We start from the raw sequence: 23,017 nt of genomic DNA, 5'->3' as shown, positions 1-23,017 counted from the left end.
TGAAATCCATAACGCTGCAATCCTAAGACCACTTACTTGGCAGTAAACCCCGTCATTCAAACTCAGTGGGACTTATGGTACTTCTGTATAAAATGTATAGACTTGCCAGAGGAGTATCTGTGTTTCAGAAAAAAACAAGAGCCTTGTGCCAGGCATAGTACATATGCAGTCCTAATCCCTCTTTTCCTGTAAGACCTATTACAGTCGTTAAGAGTCGTCAACAGGCTCATCTCAGCTATCTGCCAATCTCCCATTCCCACCACCCCTCTGAGTAATACCCCTCCCCACCTTCTCACTATATAGAAGGATCTGGCAACTTCTGTTTCAGTGTATCTGAAGAAGTGTGCATGCACACGAAAGCTCATACCAAGAACTAACTTAGGTGCTACTGGAAGGATTTTTTTTATTTTTCCTCTTAAGGAGAGTAAGTCCTATTGAATTTAGTAGGGCTTTCTCCTGAATAGACATGGTTAGGATTGTGCTGCTGGACTCCTTGGTGACACAAGACTCCCTGATGTATAGCATTGCACTGCAAGTTGGGAGAAGTTCCCATAAAATACAAAATAGAACACACATAAAAGAAGGTTGATTTGGGCCATGTACCTTACTATGGATTTGGAGCGTGAGCACTTTGGGCCTGATTTGGGAAAAGGCCACTAAAATTGTATCAGGTTTTATACTGGGTGCGTGTGTGCAGGGGACGGATTTCTCCTTAAAGCGGCACCAGTTTCAAACCATGTTCCTTATTTCTGAGAGGTGGCGGGCTGCCCTGTGATCTCAAAGCGCCCGAGAGCCCCATTGCCAAAATCCGTATACTGCAATGCTTATCAGTTGCCCTGTCGCTTGTGAGGAGGGCCAAGCTGTTGAATCCTGAACGGCATCTTCATTCCCCCCCCCCCCAAAGGCTGCAAGCTGCACGCCGCTCAGACCCGGCACGGAAGGGACGTCAGGAAGGAGGAGCAACGCAAGCTGCCAGCCCAGCATCGCGCGGGGCCACTTGCGAGAGAAAGGGAGAACAACAGATGCAACAACCCTGCTCTTCGTGTTGTTTTTAAGCCGCCTTCTTCCGCAGATCGTCTTTCTTTCCCTCCCTCCCTCCCTCCGGCCCTCCCGGCTGTTTTGGCTTTTCTCCTTTGTGTCTCCATCCGCGCCTGCCGGTGGCTTCTCGCGCTCGCTTCTCCCGCTGCTCCTCCAGGCCGATTTGCCGTGGATCAGGATGGCCAAGAAGCGCAAGGGGGTCGTGCAGCTGCCGCGGGTGGGCAAGAAGCTCAAGGGAGAAGTTGTAGCCTCCGCCTCCTCCTCCTCCGGTCCTAAAACGCAGCAGCAGCAGCAAGAGGGTGAGTGGGGGGCGGAGGGATGCAGAATAACCTTAACCGACAGCCTGCTCCTTGACAGCCTTTGCAGCTCAAGCCTAACCGTGGCTACTCAGAAGTAAGTCCCGTTGAAGTCGACGGGGCTTACTCCCAGGAGTTTGGATTGCAGTTTAGAACCATAGTTGGAAGGGACCACGTGAGTCTAGTTCTTGTGCAGCCCCCTGCCGGGCAGGAATCCTTTGCCCAAGGTAGGTGAACCCACGACCATGAGATTAAGAGTCTCATGCACCGACTGAGCTTTCCTGAAGCTACCTACGGTTCACTGGGCTCGCTCTGCCTTTGCGCCACGCCCACTCCTGGGTTATGTAAAAATTAACAGTTTTGCACATGCTCTGGCTGGAATTCCATTGTGTGTGGCCAAAGTTCGGCAGCCTGCTTGTGAATCAAACTTCTCATGTTCCTGATACTACCTTATACAACTATGTCATGTGGTTAGCAAAAGAGGTTTCCTCCTAGTTGTCTCTTTAAGCACGCATATGCACACACACACACACACACACACACACACACACAGGTTACCCTTGTTACCTAAACATGAACATTCTCCTTAGGAACAGCAAAAGTTCCTGATGCATGATCAAGGTGGTGGAGGGGGGTGTATTTTGCATGTTGCATTGCATTATTTGGCATAACATTGCAATTTTAAATTTGTTAAGCCTGCTTGCCGATCAGAAGGTCAGTGGTTCGAATCCCCGCAACGGGGTGAGCTCCCGTTGCTCGGTCCCTGCTCCTGCCAACCTAGCAGTTTGAAAGCACGCCAAAAAGTGCAAGTAGATAAATAGGTACCGCTCCAGCGGGAAGGTAAACGGTGTTTCCGTGCACTGCTCTGGTTTGCCAGAAGCGGCTTAGTCATACTGGCCACATGACCCGGAAGCTGTACGCCGGCTCCCACGGCCAATAAAGCGAGATGAGCGCCGCAACCCAGAGTTGTCCACGACTGGACCTTTACCTAGCCAAGTGGTGCATGAGCATTAGAAAGATGTGATAGAAACTTTTATATAAAGGAAAGTAATTCAGTGAAGTGTTTTGCCACAGTCTTAAGATTCTGCTTCTGTAAATAAGCTTGGTGATATCCATTACTGCCTATCCATTTGCAGAACGGCTTTTAACCGTTAACATAAGGGAAGGGGAGGCAATTCCTCATTTATACTGTAGCCCCCTGTGACACCCCCGTCTGTTCCAGAAGGTTGGAGGACACCCCCCCCCCCATAGTGTGGGAAGTGGCACAGAAACCTACAGCTGAAAATCACCACTCCCCTTGGTTTAGTGGACTCCTCTGCTAGATTAAAAGTCATTCTGCAAATGGATAGACAGCTCTGGATATCTCCCCTCCTGTCTTTTTCCTAGAATTGTAGAATTAGAAGGGATCCCAAGGATCATTCAGTCCAACCCCCTGGAACGCAGGAATACGCAGCTGTCCCATGTTGTTGTATAACAAAGTTGAAATAGCAGCAGCAAAATGATAACAACAGGTTTAAACTTTGGGTTCATGGTGCATCACAGTAGTGTTGATTCAAGATCTAATGGGAGGAAGAAATTATAAAGGTTAATGGAAAAGACTATTGGAACCAGTTTGGGTGTTTAATTCGGATTAAGCTTGCATTCCCATCCCCCACCCTAACAGTTTTTGACCTTCGTCACATTTTCTTTCCATACAGATGATTTTGAAGAGGAAAAACCCAGTCAGAAGAAAAGGTTGCCCAAAACAGCTTCTGGAAAAAAGAAGGAAAAGGAACAGGAGAGGGATATCGTTCAGCCACCCTGCAGAAATTCGAATCAGAAAGGACCAAAGCCCAAAGTGAAGGAGGAAAAGAATAAAGTGGTAGAAAGTAAAGGGTCCTGTAAAAAAAGGGTAAAATGCAGGTAACTCAATGCTTAGGGTTTTCATTGAGAGCTTATTTATTTATTTATTTATTTCCTGAATCTGAACATCCGCTCATGTCATCCTTCAGGGTAATGATATGATAGACTTCTTTTTGGTGCTTCCTCTTAGCCTTGTCCTCTGAACCCATAGAAAACCTGATGCTGATGCGTTGGTAAAATGTTTGGTCTTTATGTGGGTGTGCACGTATTTATTTATATGTAAAATTAAACTACTAGACTTACATCCAAACCACCGCAATGTGAATTAATCCTCTCTCAGTCCTGGTATTTCACCTTAACAGACTTGTGGATGAGATGCTAAAGAGTAGATGCATCTGATCTCTTTCCTACCTTGGAAGTCGAACCAAATCCGTTTCTGAAATCCATTCGAATTCCAAAACGTTCAGAAACCAAAGCGCGGCTTCTGATTGGCTGCAGGAAGCTCCTGCAGCCAATCGGAAGCTGTGGAAGCCCCGTCGGATGTTGGGGTTCCAAAGCACGTTCGCAAACCGGAACAAGCCACTTCTGGGTTTGCTGCGTTTGGGAGCTAAAACATCAGATTACCAAGGCTTTCAACAACCAAGGTACGACTGCATTGTTCATATTGACGAAGATACACATAGCTTTGAAATGCTATATTACTGTGGGCAGTTTTGTATCTTTGAATCCGCTGTGTAAATTTCAGTGGGAAGGTGAATAGGTGCAGGGATCTTCCTGCAAAGTGAGGTTGGCTCACCTGTGCAGCCTCCTTTGGACTCCAGCTCCTAACAGCCCTAGCCAGTAAAGTTGGTGCTAAGAGATGATGGGAGTTGTGTGGTCCTCCTGATACTGCTCATCAAGAGTGAACCACTTCTGCTGTGAAAGAGGCCTTGTAAAGAGTCAAGGCTTAAACTTCTGTCATGTACTGGGGTGGGGGTGAGGAATTTTGCCTTGTTTTCCCCATTAAATTTGAGCGAATCTACACGAACCTGGAGCATGTGTGTGAGAGAGGAAGAGAAATACAGTTTTCTGGGGCCATCAGATACACATTCTCTAGGAAGTCGGTTTCAGGTGCTCACTTAACTATGCGGGTTGTTTTTCCTTAAACTAGCTAATGTTCAGAAGAAATTCCTGGAGGTACAAGCTGTCTGACAATGGGTTTTCTTCATTGGAAGGGCTTGGACTAATAACCTTTGAAGTCCCCTTCAACTCTGTGGTTGTTTCTTTCCCCACATCCTAGTGGTCTGCAGAACACTCCTCTAAAGAAGGAAACAAACGCAAAAAAAGAATCTCCTGTCACAAAGAGAAAGAGAGATGAAGAAGAAGATGGTGATGATGATGATGAAGATGATGAAAGTGAGGATGAGTGGGAAGATGTGGAAGGTAATACATTTTTTAAAAATTGCTGTGTAAATCTTGGTTCCCTTGGTTATTTTGGTTTATCATTATTTGGACACATTATTGTCATGCCAAAGTCACCCAAGTTTTATCAAAGCTGAATTTTGCTCCCCTGTCAAAGTATCCTCCCAGACTTCCCTACCCTGCATGTTGCTTAAGCTCCAGTGTTGAGAAGTTTCAGAAGCAGCCCTGAGTTAGAATTTAACTGCTCGTCATCTTACTGGACATTATTGGAGACACACTAATTAGACGGGGATGTTTGCTTCCAGAACTTCATCAACCTGAGATAGAGATACTCAAAGAACTTCCTGCCCCGGCGTTGCCCAACAAAACAGTTGAGATAGAAATTGAGACACCCGAGCAGGCGAAGAAAAGAGAGAGAAGGTAAGTTGAGGCCTGTGAGTTTGGTATTAGCAGGCCTTTGTGGCTGATTTGCCCTCTGGAGTTCCTGCACCACTGGAATGAAAAAAGGCTGCCTGGTTGAAGACCTTCTTCTACTGAGGGCCTTGCTTAAGACATTTCCATCTCTGGAACTTGGGTGGGTGGCAGGGCCTTTTCCACTGTGGCACCAGGACTTTAGGGGTGAATTCAGCAAAGTCATTGTGCGAGCCGAATGACTTCGGCGCATGCAACACAGCTTCCACTCCCTCTTCTCCCCTCACTCCCCCCCTGACTTCATCCTCAGATCTATTCTGATGGGTTGAGGGAAAGTCCAGGGCAGATTTTGGGGGGCAGGGGGAATTCAGGGGTTGCAGGAGATGTTACGTTGCGCAAGCAAAAATTGTTCTCACCCTTAAGCTATCTTCATCAGGTGCCTTTTGGATGTGAAGTAAAAACGTTTCTGCTTGCCTAAGCTTTTGGTAGCTCTTGGTTGGCCTTTTTTATTTGTGGTTTGTGTGTGTGTGTTGGGCAGATAAATCCACTTCTTTTTACAGTGCTTACAAGAAAACAAGAATTAAAAACGTAATAGGCTGTTCTGTTATATTGGTTTAGCAGCCTAAATTGGTTAGAAAGGCAGAATATAAATACAGGAAATAAATTCACACAACCAGTAGCACACACAAACCCAGTTATGCCTGAGCAGGAAATAGCATAGCATGCAGGAGACATGAAACTTCTCCTGACAGCCCCTGCCCACTCCATTCCCTGGCCTTCCCTTTGTCAGTGTCCCCAATTGCATGGAGAGTTCTACTCGCACTCAGGCAAATGCAAGTAAAATCCCCCTTTGAACCTTCCCCAGTCAACAGAAGGTCAGGAACAGAGAAGGTAGGAGCGACAGGGCTAGCAGGCAGCACCCCGTTTCTCCTCCACGAGGGGAAATTTCCTGTTCAGGTAGAATCCCTCAACAGAGCTATAGTGTATGTAGCCTCATGCACACAGTAGCATATGAATGCGCTGCTTTGTTTTCTGGCTTCAGGTTCCTGCTCAGAAGCTGGAAAGTTAGGCCTTGAGAACATCACTGCATGGCACTCACCCTTGGGTTTGTTTTGGTCATCTTGCAGAGAGAAAAGGCAGGTCGAGTTTGAGACGTATCTGCGGAGAATGATGAAGCGCTTCAACAAGGGAGTTCATGAAGACACACACAAGGTAATACGCCTGAATAGTAATGTGTTGGAAGGAGGCAGACACTGCAGGGCTCAAGAGTTCTCCTTCCATTCTGTTACCTTGTTCTGGCACTTGGCAGAAGAGTTTATTGGGAATCCTGGCACGTTAGTATTTCCAAATAGTAATTCAGCGTGTTGTTACAAGGACAAGAGCAATATTGACACCCCAAGTCATTCTAGGGAAGCAGGGATGTAGTTGGTTTAGAACACAGCAAATAGGCTTGTGCATCACCATAAACCATAGTTCATTGTTTACCATGAACATACAGATGGCTTCTGCTTTGCTGTTTCCCTGCTTCCCAAGCAGGAGCAACAAATGGCAGCCCCTGGCTTAATGTTACATCTGAACCAAGAATTGTGGGTAGTTTTACTCCAAACAACCCACAATGTGAAGTCAAACCAAGACCCCAGTTTGGATATAACACTAAGCCGGGATCAGGGTTTGTTACTGTAGAGAAGCAAAGTCAGAGTGATCTCCGCAATCACCGTACACTATTAACTATGGTTTACTACGACATATGAATACAGCTAATGTTGCTCAAAGAACCAATTCCCCCTCTACATACACTGGTTGAAATCTTGGTACAGCTGTCGTCTGACTGGGCTTAAACTTGCCTATTTATGTTTGTTTAAAAACGGTTCTGTGCAGATTTTCCTTCACCCAAAGGAGCATGCAAACAACAGATACATATTTAAAAACCACAACCGAAATGCAAATGAGCGCATTTGAACCATAAGCTGAACAGTTTTTTAAAAAAACTATACCAGGTGCAGTCACCTAAAAAAGAAAAGAAACCCCAGGCTGCTGATAAATTTAGCAAGCAGACACCAGATGAGGCAGATGGGGTTTGTAAATCTTATAAAAGGCAGAGACGGAAGAACTTCTTCTGGCCTCAGCCATGAGGTTGTTCCATGTCTGGGGCATTAGTCCAGCTGGTGCCTCAGGACTCACTACCAGGTTGCAGCCTGATCTAAAGTGGATTGAAACAGCAGCACTACCACCACCAGACAAACAGGCGGAAAAGATGAAGAAATGGGTCCCTGGATGCATGTTTGGATTAAAGTTATGTTCTGGATCTGAAAAGGACAACTGGTCACAGAAAAGTCCCACAGCCCATTTTCTTCCCTCAAAAAGTGAAGGTAACCCTAGCAATGCTCAAATGTGGGAGCTTAACAAACAAAAACAACTTATTTAAAATATGTAAGCCCCACTAGTAACTGAAGTTCTCTAGGCCAGCTGACATTATATTCAAAATACAGTAAAAGAGATGACCAGGATGTTGCCCTCACTGGACAAGGCTTCCTCACCCAGGCAGCTGATGCTTCTGGAAGCTTCTGTCTCCTGGCAGAAGGTGCCAGAGACATTTGGGTTGGGATGGAGGGTGTGCGTTCTTTATAAGTCTCTCTCCCCACTTCCACTCTTCAAACATTCTAAACTGGCAGGCCGCTCCTGAATTTCTTGGCCATAGCAGATCTCGGAGGAAACGGCCTCTCCTCCCATGTTCAGAGTGGCTCACAGAGAGGCGCTTCCTCACACAGGCTGCTGCCGATAACCTTTCCTGGCTCCCTAGTGGCAGACTTGTGTGTATTGGGTCAGTGCTAGGCCTGTCTTTTGAGGCATGGAAACAAAACCAGGGAGCCTTATGTAGCATGACTATCCGTTGCCACTTCTCTCTCCTGGGAGCTGCTTCCTTCTCCCAACAGGTCCACCTACTGTGCCTGCTAGCCAGTGGCTTCCATAGAAACAGGATCTGCTCTCAGCCGGACCTCCAGGCGATCGGCCTCTCTATCATCCCCTCTCATTTTACTAAAGTGCCTGCGGGCTGCGTAGACCGCCTATTCCTGTCAAATCTTGTGAAGTGGTAAGGGGCTTCTCTCTCTTAATCCAGGTTTGTTTTGTTTTGATGGCGTTGTGCTTTTACATGTGATATAGAGTGGGAAGGGTCCCTGAAGGACATCCATCCCAACCCCTTGCTCTCATGTCAGCTGCAGTTACAGCAGTCCTGACACATGGTTGTCCGCCTCTGTGTAAATCACCCAAGTCACCACCACCCAAGTCTCTTACCATTAGTAATATTAATAATAATTTATACTTCACTCATCTGGCTGGGTTTCCCCAGGCACTCTGGGTGGCTCCCAACAGAATATTAAAAACACAATAAAACATTGAACATTAAAAATTCCCCTAAACAGGGCTGCCTTCAGATGTCTTCTAAAAGTCAGAAAGTAGTTTATTTCCTTGACATCTGATGGGACGGCGTTCCACAGGACAGGCGCCACTACTGAAAAGGCCTTCTGCCTGGTTCCCTGTAATCTCACTTCTTGCAGGGAGGGAACCACCAGAAGGCCCTCGGCGCTGGACCTCAGTGTCAAGGCTGAACGATGGGGGTGGAGTATACTCCTTCGGGTATACTGGGCCGAGACCGTTTAGGGCTTTAAAGGTCAGCACCTACACTTTGCATTGTACCCAGAAACATACTGGGATCCAATGTAGGTCTTTGAGGACCGGTGTTATATGGTCTCGGCAGCCACTCCCAATCACCAGTCTAGCTGCCACATTCTGGATTAATTGTAGTTTCCAGGTCACCTTCAAAGGTAGCCCCACGTAGAGCGCATTGCAGTAGTCCAAGCGGGAGATAGCCAGAGCAGTCTGCGGGCAGGTAGGGTCTCAGCCTGCATACCAGATAGAGCTGATAAACACCTGCCCTGGAGACAGAATTGACCTGCGCCTCCATGGACAGCTGTGAATCCAGAATGACTCCCAGGCTGCGCACTTGGTCCTTCAGGAGCACAGTTATCCCATTCAGGACCAGGGAGTCCCTGCGATGTCCATCCATTGGTCCTGATCCTGCCTTCTGCTTCACTTTCCGGGTGTGACAGCCCTTCAGAGACTTGAAGGTTGTTTGTGGGGGTGAGCTATTAAGGCGTTATTAGCCAGGCAAGTAGAAAAAATATATTGTTTCCTTCTTCAAGGTTTGTTGCGACATTCACTGTCAATGGGGAGCTCTCTGATAACGAAGAAAGTTGGCAGTCCACCCTAGAGAGGCGTTTTGCTGTGTATGCTGCACGAGATGAGGAGGAATTGGTTCATGTAAGTGACAAGGCATTTTGGGGCACGTCAGACTGCTCTCTTAGTAACTGTGCTGGGGGGAGCGTGAAGCCAATCAGTGGCCCCTTGGAAAAGGGATGCAGCTTTGTAGTAGCTTTCTTGCATGCAGATGCTCCAAGGTTCAGTCTCCAGGTAGGGTTGGGAGAGGAATTTGTGAATGCATATATCCCCTGCCCCCACAAAGTAGAGGGGAGTCCCTCCCCTTAGTGGATTGGTTACTTCCATGTTTGATGAGCTTCCATCTCCCTCAAGATACACTCTTATTTATTCACCCAGGCTTGTGATGGATCTGGTTAGCTGTGCAGATCTGTGGATTTTTACGTTTTAACGCTAACCAATTATGTAAATTTCACAATGCTTTGATATTACAGGATGATTTGCTGCATTTTTTTTCCAGTGTTGTCATTTATATGGGCATTGTTAAATTTTCCTGTTGTGGTTTTGGAAACTGCTTTGTGATTGATACACAAATACTCGAGTAAAAACAAGAAATGTGCAACCTGTTACTTCCTCCATCATTCATTGGCATACGTGGAGAGCCCTCTGCTTTCCTAGTTAGCTTACCACTCAGGGTACATTGGTAGAGAAGCTACGTCGACCCCCAATGGGCATAGGGGGCTTTGGCAACCCTCACAGTACATGGAGAGGAGGTCAAAGTCTCCAGTATGCCAATCTGCTGTGGGGAAAGGCTGTTCTGGATCACTTTTAGACTATAAATTTGTTACAAAGTCCTGTGGGTTAAAATCCTCTGGTTAAAAACAAAGTGGGGTGGAGGGTGGGTGGGAGGGAAAACCTCCATTCACATAACTCCAAATCCAAACTAACGAACAATAATATTTTTAATTTTTTCAAATAGATATTTTTACTCATTCTGCGAGCGTTGCAGCTACTTTGCCGCCTTGTGTTGTCTCTGCAACCCATTCCTCTGAAAGTGTCGGCGGGAAAGGTTGGTGTGTTTCCAGGAGGGCTCTCAGTGAAACAAACATGCATAGGATGACTCTGTAAAGCAGCAGTTCTCAAATAAATGGGTTAACCCAGGCTTCCTCAACCTCGGCCATCCAGATGATTTGAGACTACAATTCCCATCATCCCTGACCACTGGTCCTGCTAGCTAGGGATCATGGGAGTTGTAGGCCAAAAACAGCTGGAGGGCTGAGGTTGAGGAAGCCTGGGTTAACGCAAGCATTCCAGGGAGCTGAAATACTTGCACAATATGACTTTTCCCCATGCTAATTAGCGTAACTGTTTAATGGACAAGAGGTGCAAACACCAGAGTGTTCACTTTTAAGATCACTTGTTTATCTCCCTCACAGCATGTTGGAAGTACACTGGTACCTTGGTTCTCAAACGCCTTGGCACTCAAACAACTTGGAACCCAAACACTGCAAACCCAGAAGTAAGTGTTCCGGTTTGCGAACTTTTTTCGGAAGCCAAACATGCTCTGTTTTGAGTGCCACATTTCCATTTTGAGTGTTACGCTGAGGTCTGTCTGTTTTTGCTATTTATTTTGCGTTTTTGTTTTTGCGACTCTTTTTGTTTTGCTTTTGTGACTATGTGGAACCCAGTTCAGTTACTGACTGATTGATTGATTCTGTGACTGCAGTACATTGTTTATTGCTTTCATTTTATGAATCAATGGTCTCGTTTGATAGTAAAATTCACGTTAAATTACTGTTTTAGGGGTTGTTTTTAAAAGTCTGGAATGGATTAATCCATTTTACATTACTTTCTATGGGAAAGCGCACTTTGGTTTTGGAATGCTTTGGTTTTGGAAAGGATTTCTGGAATGGATTAAGTTTGAGAAGCAAGGTACCACTGTAGTACAAAAACACATTCTGGAAATGCAGGTCTAGTTTATGTGTTTGCTCTGTGTATGCTCCTCAAACAGAATAGAGATCATGATGTTACGAGCTTGCCCACAAGAGACCCAGTGTGGTGTAGTGGTTAGAGTGTCCGACTAGGATTTGGGAGACTTGGGTTCGAATCCCCACGCAGCCATGAAGCTCAACCAGCCTTCAGCTTAACCTACCTCAGACGGTTGTTCTGTGGATAAAAGGTGAGAGAAGGCCCAGGCATGCTACCTTGAGTTCATTGCAGGAAAGGTAGGAAATGAGCATAGTGAATAAGTAAGAGGCCTGTTGAACAGAGGAGGTGCCTCTGTACACACATATATTTGCTCAGAACTGTCTCCAGTAAGGTACATGGCAAAAACTACAGCTTAGTATCTCCATAGTAGACTATGTAGGGCTGTGGGCTCATCTCTTCCATAGGGCAAATTCTACAGGTCTGCTAATTCAGAGCAAAGCAGCTCTCTTTTACCAACTAACATATTGAGACCAAAACTATTGGATCACTGCAGAGTGTTTGTCTCACCTGCCTTGTCTTTTGATGGCCCATCGTCCTCTTCTTTCATTTCCCCCCCTAGGGAAAGACCAGCTCCTCCAAGAAGCGTTCTCTCAGTGCAGTTTCCGAGGAATCAGGTGGCTCTGCCAAAAAGCCTAAACGTGCCTCGAAAAAATGTGCAGGGCCTGGTAAGGTCAAGCTAGAGGCAGGCCAAGAGAAGGTCCTGTCAGGGAGGCAGGAAGCTGACAGGAAATCATCCCCAACAGGAGCCAAAAGGACAGTAAATAAACCTACTGCACTCAGGAGTGCTGAGGAAGAAAAGGAACCTGGTGTGAGCAACCTGAGGGAAAGGGGAGGGATGGGGAGGACCAAAAACGACCGCCTACGAAAAGTGGCCTCAAAAGTGTCATATAAAGAGGAGAGTGGAAGCGACGACGGCAGGGATTCTGAATTCCATGCTTCAGAGGAAGACGAGGATGAAAGTAGCATCTCTGATGAGGACTTCGAAACTCCCAAGAGGAAACAGAGGTCATCACTAGGGACCCCGAAAGCAAAAGCATCTCTTAACAACAGGCGGAAGTCTGGGCCTGCAGTTCTGAATGTACCCAAGAACTCTCAGACGGTTGAGAGTTCGCTGGGGAAAGCGGCTACCACAGGCTCTTCAAACCCCTCAAAGAAAAGGAACAAAATAATTTCTAGCGATGAGGATGAAGGAGGCGATGTGGGACCAGGTAAACAGAGAGGCACTGACCAGTGGCTGGAGGTTTTTCTCGAACGGGAGGACAAGTGGGTCAGCGTGGACTGCGTCCACGGCACCGTTGGGCAACCTCTGCTGTGCTTCAGACACGCCACCAAGCCCGTGTGCTACATCATCGGCATTGATAACGACGGGTGCGTCAAGGACGTGACACAAAGATATGACCCGGCGTGGATGACGTCAACGAGGAAGTGCCGCGTGGATGCCGAGTGGTGGGAGGACACCTTGGAACCGTACAGAAGCCCTTTTGTGGAGCGAGAGAAAAAGGAAGAAAGGGAGGTAACGGAAGGGAGCTGGCGGGTTTCCTCCTCCATGAACAAAACTATGTCCTGGTTGACTAAGAGGTCCTCCGCCCTCTCTTGCTACTTCTGATACCTGGTCTGTGTAAACATGGTGGGTGTAGAAATACATGGGAAGATGAGTCTATGAGTCAAGTGCCTTTGGGTTTCATTAAATGGCACAAGCTTGGCCTTGGGGAGGAGGGAGGAGGGAGGACGGAGGATACAGGTGTGGCAGGGTTATCAAGCTAGTACCAACGTAATTCAGCAATGTGAGGGTGCGAACAGGATTTTAGGCCTAGGCTGGTCATAGCAATCTAGAGCCATGGCAGGGTATGTGATGATTTCAGCTGTCTTAATGAGCAGACAGTCGTTTAGGGTGAGATTCCTCTAACAATGCCCCTTCCGCTTGTGCTTGCAGCAGGGCTTCTGGAATTCTCTGCTTGCTTGAAGAGCGCCTGAGAGCTGGCTCTCACAAACAAAGGATATCAGAAGAGCACTGCTGGGTCAGACCAAAAGCCTCTTCGCGTCCAGCATTATTTATAATTCCATTGATTTCTTTCCATTTATGAACTGCTTCCTATCAGACATCACAAAGCAATTTAACAACGAAAGCACTTTAAATTGTTTTGTGTATACAGTCATTCCTCATGTTGCGTCCGCTTCAGGTTACGTGTTTTCGTGTTGCATCCCGCGGCAACTCGGAAGTACCGGAACTGGTTACTTCTGGGTTTTGCTGCTCGCGCATGTACAGAAGCACTAAATCACGCCGCATGTGTGCGCAGACACAGCACTTCAGCTTGCGTCAGTTCTGGGTTATGGATGGGCCTCTGGAATGGATCCCATCCGTAACACGAGGTTCCACTGTAACAGGGTTTCCCAAACTTTGGTCTCCAGCAGTTTTGGGGGTTTTTTGGACTACAATTCACATCGTCCCTGATCACTGGTCCTGCTAGCTAGGGATGATGGGAGTTGTAGTCTTAAAAAAGGACCTGGAGACCCAAGTTTGGGTAACCCTGGTGTATAAGAACAGTTTCACATCCAATATGGATAACAGCTTTCTGTTCACCCAGTGATGAACCAGATGATGCCTTTGGAAAGCCTATAGGTGCCACAGCTCTCTCCGGCTCATGTTCTCCAGTAACTGATACTGCCTCTGATACGGGAGGTGTACGCAGCTGTCATGCCTAGTAGTCATTTAGTCAGCTTGTCCTCCATGAATTTGTTTTTTAAAACCTGTACAAGTTGGTGGCCGCTGTGACAACTATCTCATGGATCTTCTGCTTATCCCTAGTGGGTCTGTTGCGTATTCATTCATCAGTCGATGACTCCCAGCTGAGTGTATGAACGGACTCTATTAATAAAAGTATTCCATCTGGAGGACGTAGTTTGGTTGATACAGAAGTTTCGTCAGTGTTGTTAGAGAAGGGATGAGTCCCTTATGACCCCTGGATCAAGTAATCCTATGAAAGCTGGCCCTGATACAGTCTTTATGTTTGTCCTCCAAATAATTGAAGAATCTGCTTGTGCAGCGTAAACTCTGAAGTCAACCACTTATGTCATGTCTCCCAGTTTCTAGTTAAACTTCAAGACCAGCCCCTGCCGACAGCCATTGGCGAATACAAGAACCACCCGCTTTATGCCTTGAAGAGGCATCTCCTTAAATACGAAGCCATCTACCCGGAGACAGCTGCTATACTAGGGTATTGCCGTGGGGAGGCTGTGTATTCCAGGTGAGAGTCATCTGCCAGGTGTGTATGGCGTGAAATGTGACTTCATGTGGCTACATTGCTCTGTGGTCAGAGATCAGATTTCACATTGCCAGTACTTTTGTTCACCTTTCTTTTTAAAAAAACAAAACAAACCAGGGTCCACAGACAGACAAGGGGTTAGGATTAGACCTAGCAGAAGTTGACTGGCTTGGCAGCTGCTGGCCAAGATTTGTTTCTGAGTTCTGAATTCAGGTTCCTGAGCGTCCCTGGTTTATTTTCTTTCTTTTTTAAGGAAAAAGCAATTTTCTCACCCTTGTGACTTGATGGAGTTGCACGTGTATAGGCAATTCCTGATGAACTCCAGGGGTGGGGGAATCTGTTGGTTGGAAGTTGGGGCTTTTCGTAACCCACATAGCTGGTTTTCCCTCCCATGACTCACAGAAATCAAATCATGCAAAACTGTTTGATCTGTGCAAATGTACTCGGTTTTAGTGGTTGCAGAATATGGGTTGTATTGGCAGAGAAACGCCCAATATACTTAAAAAGAAAAATGTATGTGTGTGCTCACATTGAGAATATTTGAGGGTACAGTTCATTTGGACTTTTTCAGAGACTGTATCCATACGCTGCACTCCAAAGACACCTGGCTGAAGCAAGCTCGAGTGGTCAGGATTGGCGAGGTGCCTTATAAGGTAAGATGACAGGAGATCCACTCCGAGGCTGCAGTTGGGCACCTATAGCTCAGTAGCAGAATGAGAGGTGCATGCACAAGCCCTTATGAGCTGAAGAATAGAACAGGCCTGCTGGATCAAACCAAAGGATGGAGAACCTGCCGCCCTCCAAAGATGGTTGGACTACAATTCCAGTTAGCCCCAATTAGCATGGCCTGTGGCCAGGGATGATGGAAGTTGTAGTCTAAACCTAAGATTCCCCATCCCTGGCCTATTAACCAGTCACAGTGGCCAGCCCATGGGAAGCCCACATACAAGACCTGGGAACCAATGGCTCTCTCTTACTTTGGTTCCCCAGGAACTTGTTTTCAGAGCCATGCTGTCTCCAATCCTGGAGTTACCGTATAACCATCGTAATTATTAGCCCCATCTCATTTGTATCCAATTAAAGCTAAGGACAGGGGATTTATTTATTTTTTTACTCAGAGTAGACCCATTGAAATGAATGGACCTGCATTGGTTATGGTCATTAATTTTAATGGGTCTAACCGAGTAAAAGCTAGTTGCAAACAACCCAAAGTAACCAGGTTGGGAAAGATTTGTATTTGGGAGACTCTGGAGAGATGAATTCTGGATTGCCATTGCTATGAATCAATAGAGTGCAGCCGTTCTGCAGCCTTGCAGTTTGGTGGTGGCCTGGGATGTTGCTGCAAGGAAACAGAGAGCATTCGCGAGCAGCTTGTGTATCTTCTTTTCATGCTTCTGTGTGACATCAGAAGTGACAGTGGGTGCTTCTCCCTTCTAGTGAGAGAGTGAGCTTCAGGGGCATACACAAACCTCAGTTTGAGGGGGGATGATTAGGTTGACACTGTGAACTTTACAGGCAAGAAGTGGGAGCAGATGAGAATATTGGTCTCGTGTTTGTGTTTGCACAGATGGTTATAGGCTACTCCAACCAAGCAAGAAAAGCACGAATGGCAGAACCGGCAAACAGAGACAAAAAGGACTTGCCGCTGTTTGGCCTCTGGCAGACGGAGGAATACCAGCCTCCTGTTGCCGTGGATGGAAGGGTAAGCTGGAGGAGAGATCACACGATCACCCTGGGAGTGGCTCGGGTGGTGATTGCACAAGATGAGGCCTTTTCAGAGGTGGCCCAAGACCCTGAAGCTTCCTCCCTGGGAGAATTTGATTCCCCCCTCATTGCTGATCTTATTTAGTCATCCAGATCTTTGGGAATTAAGTTCCTGGGGACCTAACCATTGTAGATATTAGACTGCAGTTTTTGAAGTTTTTGTGTTTTTAGATTTTTAATGGTGCTGTGAAATACTTTGTGATGATGGCTTTCTCTGTATTGCGCACTATTCTAGGCTTCTGGTTTGGGGGGAAAGTTGTACAAAATGAAATGAATTTCACATTAATGAAAATGAAGAATAAAGGTAAATTGAGTGGGTACTTTGGTAAAGCTAAATCTTTCTCTCCTGGGTTGTATAATTTAACTGAAAGTTTTGCGTTACGGCTCGCGTTCTTGTAAAACATACTCACCCTTTTGAGGTATCTACTGTTTCTCATTTTAATTGGTACCAGTCCTGTGCTTGGCACTTTAGCAAGAACCAATTTCTGCATAAAAGTATTAGCATAATTGTGATTTTTTTCCCCTACCCCCCCCTTTTTCTTCATTCCTCTTTTGTTTTCAGGTTCCCCGGAATGAATTTGGGAATGTGTATCTCTTCCAACCCGGCATGTTGCCCATAGGCTGTGTGCAGCTGAAGCTTCCCAACCTCCATAGAGTGGCGCGCAAATTGGATATTGACTGTGTCCCAGCTGTTACTGGATTTGATTTTCATGGTGGCTACTCACACCCAGTGTACGTCCCACTTCTACTATTCACTTTAATTGGGCTTGGGGTGGCCTTCAGGCCTTCATCACTTGTTCTTGACATCTGGTTTGCCAGTGGAGAATATGCCCTGGATCTGTTCATCCTACATGGCTTACCTGCAGTAATCGTAGCGCTGGCTGAGATGTAGCCGTCACCTTGCTATGCCCTTAGCAGAAGGGGAGCTGGGCACCTGTTTCTCTTTGTGCTACCTTCCTTTGTGTGTGAGTCTTTGCCATGCAGACAATAGGAACTGGCTTAAGTTAAATCAGTGGTTCCTAAACTTTTTTTGGGCCACTGTCCCCTTGGCTCCATAACCTCACCCCCTGGCTCCCCTGCCCTATGAAAAGCTTTATTCAGAATAGCAGTTTCCACAACCCGCTAAGGAAGGCAATAGCATTTATTCAAAATCCAGTTAAATCTGTTTTGTTCAACAAAACTGACGAACGTGATCCAGTGATGACCAGCTTTTCAAAGTCTGGTAGGACACCTCCAGTGCTTCCCTGCTTGGGAGCCACTGAGCTAAATGATTAAATAGTTTTCCATAGAGGAAACTAGTGAAGTTTATTTATTTGAAGTTCCATAGCTCGGTGGTGGTCCTGCCAACCTAGCAGTTCCAAAGCATGTCAAAGTGCAAGTAGATAAATAGGTACCACTCCGGTGGGAAGGTAAACAGTGTTTCCGTGCGCTGCTCTGGTTCACCAGAAGCGGCTTAGTCATGCTGGCCACATGACCTGGAAAAACTCTCTGTGGACAAATGCTGGCTCCCTCGGCCAGTAAAGCGAGATGAGAGCCACAACCCCAGAGTTGTTCAAGACTGGACTTAACTGTTATGGGTCCTTTACCTTTACCTCGGTGGTGGAGTTTTTGATTTGCATGCAGGAGGTCCCTGGATCAGTTTCTGGCATGTCCCGGTAGAGCTGGGAGAAAAACCCTTGTATGAGACCCTGGAGAGCTGCTACCAGTTACTGAGCTAATGGTCTGACTCAGCACACGGCACCTTCCTCTGTTCCTATTTATTATCATTCTTGCGTCTCACCTTTCAGCCCCTCACGGGATCCCAGGTATTTTCTAACCATTTTCCCCTGTCACTTTGAAAGTGCTGATATAATGGAGCTCATCAACACTCAAGACAGCATCCAATTGGCTATTTGTCTTCCTAGGATCATTTAAAACTTCCCCAGCTCAGTGCACAAATGACAAGTTCTCGTCATCTTTTTCTTCGCCAGCACCGAAGGTTATGTGATCTGCGAAGAGTACAAAGAAGTGCTTGTTGCAGCGTGGGAGAACGAAGAAGCTGAGAGAGAGAAGAAGGAAAAGGAGGTGAGAATCACTCTGAGAGTTGGAGCAGCAGGAACTGACACTGCCAGAAATTGGTAGCGTTACAGATCTAATTAAATAGCTGCTGATAGTTTCCACAGTGTCTTATAGCACCTCCTATCTCGATAGGTGATAGCCAGAAACGACAAATGTTTAAGGATCTATTGCACAAATGGAGTTCCTATTGAACTTCTCCATTAGTGTCATTGTTAGGGAGCACTCGGCATATGCAATCATTCCTTCAATTTCTGATAATCAGGTGTGGCTGCCAGGGCTTATGTTGCCAAGACTAATTCTTCCATGCACAAGAGGTGGGTTATCAGTGGGCTTGCAGGAATCCCAAAATTTGCAGCATTACTTTAAGAAAAACCCTAAAGGGTAGGAACCCCCAAAACAACTAAAGGAGGACTGAGCATGGCCAGTGACTATGAAATGCTCACTTGCATTTTAGCATCTGCTTAATCTGATACTTAGCCTTAGTTTACATTTGATGTTCTCATTTTCATATGATTGCATTGGTGTCAATGCTTATTTTTCTCTCTCTTGCTGATCAGCTGCATTATTTTGAGTTGCTTGTATTCTAATCGTTGGTTTTTTACATTGCATTGTACGTTGCCTAGAGGTGACTGATAAATATAACAAGCGAATATCACAGATTGTATAAATGCCTTTGATATCCTCTTTCTTCCCTGTGAGCAGATGGAGTTCTGTCAATTACATGCCATTCTTTTGTAGAATGTAAGGCCAGCTATAATTGGATTGGTGTGTGTGTCCATCCTTTGATTTCTGATTGAGTGAATTTTATAAAACAGAAGCGGGAGAAGAGAGTCCTGGGGAACTGGAAATTGCTGACAAAAGGGCTTCTGATCAAAGAGAGACTGAAGAGACGCTACTCTACTAAGGTAATAAAAGGCCTTTAGTCTGTATTTTTACTGCTATAAGGGTGTTCCTGCTGACATTATTCAGCCTAACAGTAACTTTGGGGAGTTTACATTCAAGGTATACATACATAGACTGAGGTCTGTATGCAGTCCTGTAGGTAAAAAAAGGTAAAGGACCCCTGGACGGTTAAGTCCAATCAAAGGCGAATATGGGGTGCGGCACTCATCTCGCTTTTCCGGCCGAGGGAACTGGCATTTGTCCACAGACAGCTTTCTGGGTCTTATGACCAGCATGACTAAACCACTTCTGGTGCGATGGGACACCGCGATGGAAGCCAGAGCACACGGAAATGCCATTTACCTTCCCGCCACAGCGATACTTATTTATCTACTTGCACCGATGTGCTTTCGAACTGCTAGGTTGGCAGGAGCTGGGACAGAGCAATGGGAGCTCGCCCCATCACAGGGATTCAAACCGCTGACCTTCAGATCAGCAGACCCAAGAGGCTCAGTGGTTTAGACCACAGCGCCACCCACAGTCCTGCACATATTTATTTAGGAGCAAGTCCTACACAAGTGTGGCTTATTTCTGAGAAGTGAGTAGGATGGCAGTTTGCTTCAGGCCATTTGGATGAAGGGGCTCAGCAGTGGCTTAGATCAAGATGCTGAAGGCCACTTGACCAAAATCACCACAAACTGTGTAAAGTTTTAAGAAGGAAGCAGGTGACAGTAAGTTAATTCTACAACAGCTGGCGGGAAGGGAAATCAATCTTCCTTAACTTCAGAAATGGGGAGATCTGAACTGAGCTCCCCCCCGCCCCTTTCTTCACACATGCACCCACCTTCTGGGATGTTACAGGTAAGAATAAATTGCCGTAAAGAGTTGTGGGAATTGTGAAACCAACGCAATTAAGGCTTTGGGGTTTTTAAATCAGCCATGCTTAGCTGGCAACCAATACACAGATTTTACTGTTTTAATAACTTCAGAATGTATAGTGGGTTAGGGGTGTGTTTAATTGCTCTAACGATGCTGAAATGCACAGTGGCTCCTTTGGTTTAGTTGTTGTGGGAAAGGGCATAGCCTTCCACAGAAGGAAGCAGGTTGATATGGGACAAGTGATAACGAGAGCACATTCTTCTCACCTTCAGGATTTTTTGCCTGAAGTCATGCCAGCGGCAAACTCCTGAAAAGTATTGCCTTGTACTTCAGTGATTCCACTTTCTTGTCAATGCAGTTGTCCAAGATCATCATCTAAACATTGGAATTTGGTCTAGATGTTTTTGGACAGCCAGTTGAAACTCCTTTGCAAATGAGGTTCTCTTCACAGCAGCAGTTAACATCCCACCATTTGTTGGCTTTTACTTGTTTGTGAACCATCTTGGTGTTCCTTCTCAAAATGAACGGCAGTACATTCTTTTACTAGTAACAATTGCTTCTCTTCCAGAATGAGGCAGCAGGAGCAATGGTGACTCCAGGAGGCGGGTTCTCCTCTGATGAGGATGAAGGAGGCGGAGAACCAAGCTCAGAGACACCAGCTGGGGATGTGGACGTTTCTTGGCCCCAAAATCGGCAACTGGAACAAGAGAGGGAGGGAGGGAAAAGGACCAGAAAGAGCAAGAGGGAAAAGAAAGGAGAAGCAAAATACTTGTTCCCATTTGAGAAGCTGTAACTGGAAGCAGCCACTGTGGCAAAGAAAAGAAGAGTCTTCATAAAGAGACCAACTTGTAAATAGCTTCAGATTTAGGAAATAATATATTTTTTTATTTGCTGCAAGATGGAGATTTGAGTTTTGACTCAATATGTTAAGAGAGCAATTGTTTGATTGTGTGTGAAAATACTTCTGGTGAGAATAAATCAGGGAGTTCATAGGAACCTTTATAAGTCTTGGCCATAGAATACACATTTTACTCCATTTGCGGTTGCAAATGTGGATTGTGCCAAGTTGGCTAAAAGAGCTTAGAATTAGATATGTTTTTATTACCCTCTCTTCAGAGGAGCGAGCCTTGCTCCTTTGTATTTGTGGAGTTATGGGGAACAGGCTGGTTTAGACCAGTTGTGGGGGATTCTGTGACCCTCCAGAAATAGATGGGACTACAAATCCCATCATCCTTGGCCCCTGGCCTTGCTGGCTGGAGTTGTAGTCCAACACGTTCCCCACCTCTATCTTAGTGCTATCAATCAGACGCTTTGCGAATGCTGTTTCCCCTTGAACATTTTTGCAATTCCTTGGTTTCCCCGCGGTTAGCAGCGTCTCTTTCACTGTCCTCATCCCTTCTGTTTGTCTGAAAGATGATTTACATGGTAGCTATAAAGGTCCCAAGTATGTCATCAATGGCTTGAAGGTGGTGATGTCCTTTGCTTGTAAAGAGTTTAAAAATTTTTGGCTTCAGGAAAAGGTGCAGGCCATCCACATTTTGGGCACAGTCCCCCGTGAAATTTGCCAGGACAAACAACAGAAGCAAATGGAGAGTGTCAGAAAAAAACATTGCTTGTGCTCTTGCACATTTCCCCACTTATTTCTAGAGAGCTTGTGCAAGAGACACAAATGGGAATCTTTTTGCTAGTTAAAAAAGTACTATAGGAGCTTTGGGTAGGGGGGCTTCTCAAGAATCATTTAGTTTTTGTCTCTCTTCCTTCTGCATCATCATAAATAAGCCTCATTATAAGCCATGTCTGTTTTGAGCACTGAACTAAAGTTACGATGGCTCCAGTCTGAAATGGTGTGAGTGAGCACATTCTAAACAGAACTGACATATAAGAATGTATGCTTGCATTCTGCTGTTACTTAATGGATCACTGTACAATGACTTGTTTGCCTCTTCTATAGAGTGCTTTCACTTATACACACTTTTTGCTACAAAAGAAATGTTAATGATACCACTTGACACAGCTTTAAAAATTACACATTTTTACTGGACTGAAAATTTTAGCATTTTTGTTTTAACTCTCTTGGACTAGTATTTAGCACTTTAAAAATATTCAGGAAAAAATATTTTTGTACTGAATCCTTAGTTTAAAATAAAAGCTTTAATATTATTTTATGCAAGAGTCTTCTTTCTTTCCAGAGATGGCCATTGGTGGATGCCGCATGCTGCAAACACCTGCTTCACATTTCTCTGCATTGCACTGTAGGCTGGATTTCTGTACCCCAGAAGCTGCTAAGTGATGGCTCTCTAGATGTTATTGGGAATAAAACACCCAACATCCTTGGGAGTTGACTATGCTGGCAGGGCCTGATGGAACCTTAAGTCCAGCAACAGCTGGAGGAAACCATATTGACTACTTGAACCATATTGACAACATGATCTAAATATAGAATTCAAGGCAGAAGGGAAGGATAAATGTTGACAATATTGGGTACATTATGTAAGTTCCATTTGTTGCCAAGGGAAGAGTAGGAACCATTTGAAAAGATGCATCCTTTGTGTGAACTTCCAATGGAAAAATACACTACCTACATTAGCAGGTTCATTAAAGGATAAATAAACTTCATTTGCCTATATTATGAAAGAGTTGCACTGTGACTATTAATTCACGGGAGACTCAATTTTTCAGAAAAGTGACACATCAACTGAGCCAGTTTTGTGGCTGTTCGTGGTAGCCAGAAATGCTGTACAAATCAGTTTCCTGCTTGTCCCACAAGGTGCTTGAAGATGTTTTAATTGCAGGCATGCAATTCTCCTCTCTCGTTGAATGGGCATCCTTAAAACCAAATCCTGGTTTAAAAAGAAAACCACATACCAGCACTCATTGATCTTTTATTCATGGAATATAAAAGTCTGGCACTGCCACCCAAATTTAAAAAAAAACCCAAAACATAAAAAGCCAGCATTGCCACCCATCTTTTTTTTTTTT

The 23,017-nt window shown here is 45.5% G+C and overlaps 1 protein-coding gene across 1 annotated transcript; it reads left to right on the top strand.

Moving 5' to 3' along the window:
- The first annotated feature begins 909 nt into the window (after positions 1 to 909).
- On the top strand, positions 910 to 23,015 carry XPC (XPC complex subunit, DNA damage recognition and repair factor). The gene is made up of 16 exons (XM_083491296.1): positions 910 to 1,337; positions 3,032 to 3,236; positions 4,456 to 4,598; positions 4,883 to 4,997; positions 6,116 to 6,200; positions 7,922 to 8,079; positions 9,191 to 9,308; positions 10,183 to 10,272; positions 11,752 to 12,705; positions 14,277 to 14,437; positions 15,027 to 15,108; positions 16,023 to 16,157; positions 16,782 to 16,951; positions 18,190 to 18,283; positions 19,093 to 19,182; positions 20,607 to 23,015. The coding sequence occupies exons 1-16, from the start codon at positions 1,217 to 1,219 to the stop codon at positions 20,829 to 20,831; spliced, it is 2,946 nt and encodes a 981-aa protein (XP_083347422.1). The 5' UTR covers positions 910 to 1,216; the 3' UTR covers positions 20,832 to 23,015.
- Positions 23,016 to 23,017: the final 2 nt, after the last annotated feature.

The sequence above is a fragment of the Podarcis liolepis genome (assembly GCF_965112155.1).
Source record: "Podarcis liolepis genome assembly, chromosome: 2".
Taxonomy (NCBI): domain Eukaryota; kingdom Metazoa; phylum Chordata; class Lepidosauria; order Squamata; family Lacertidae; genus Podarcis; species Podarcis liolepis.
Note: the sequence above shows the minus strand (reverse complement) of the source record. Positions and strands in the feature narration are given on the sequence as shown.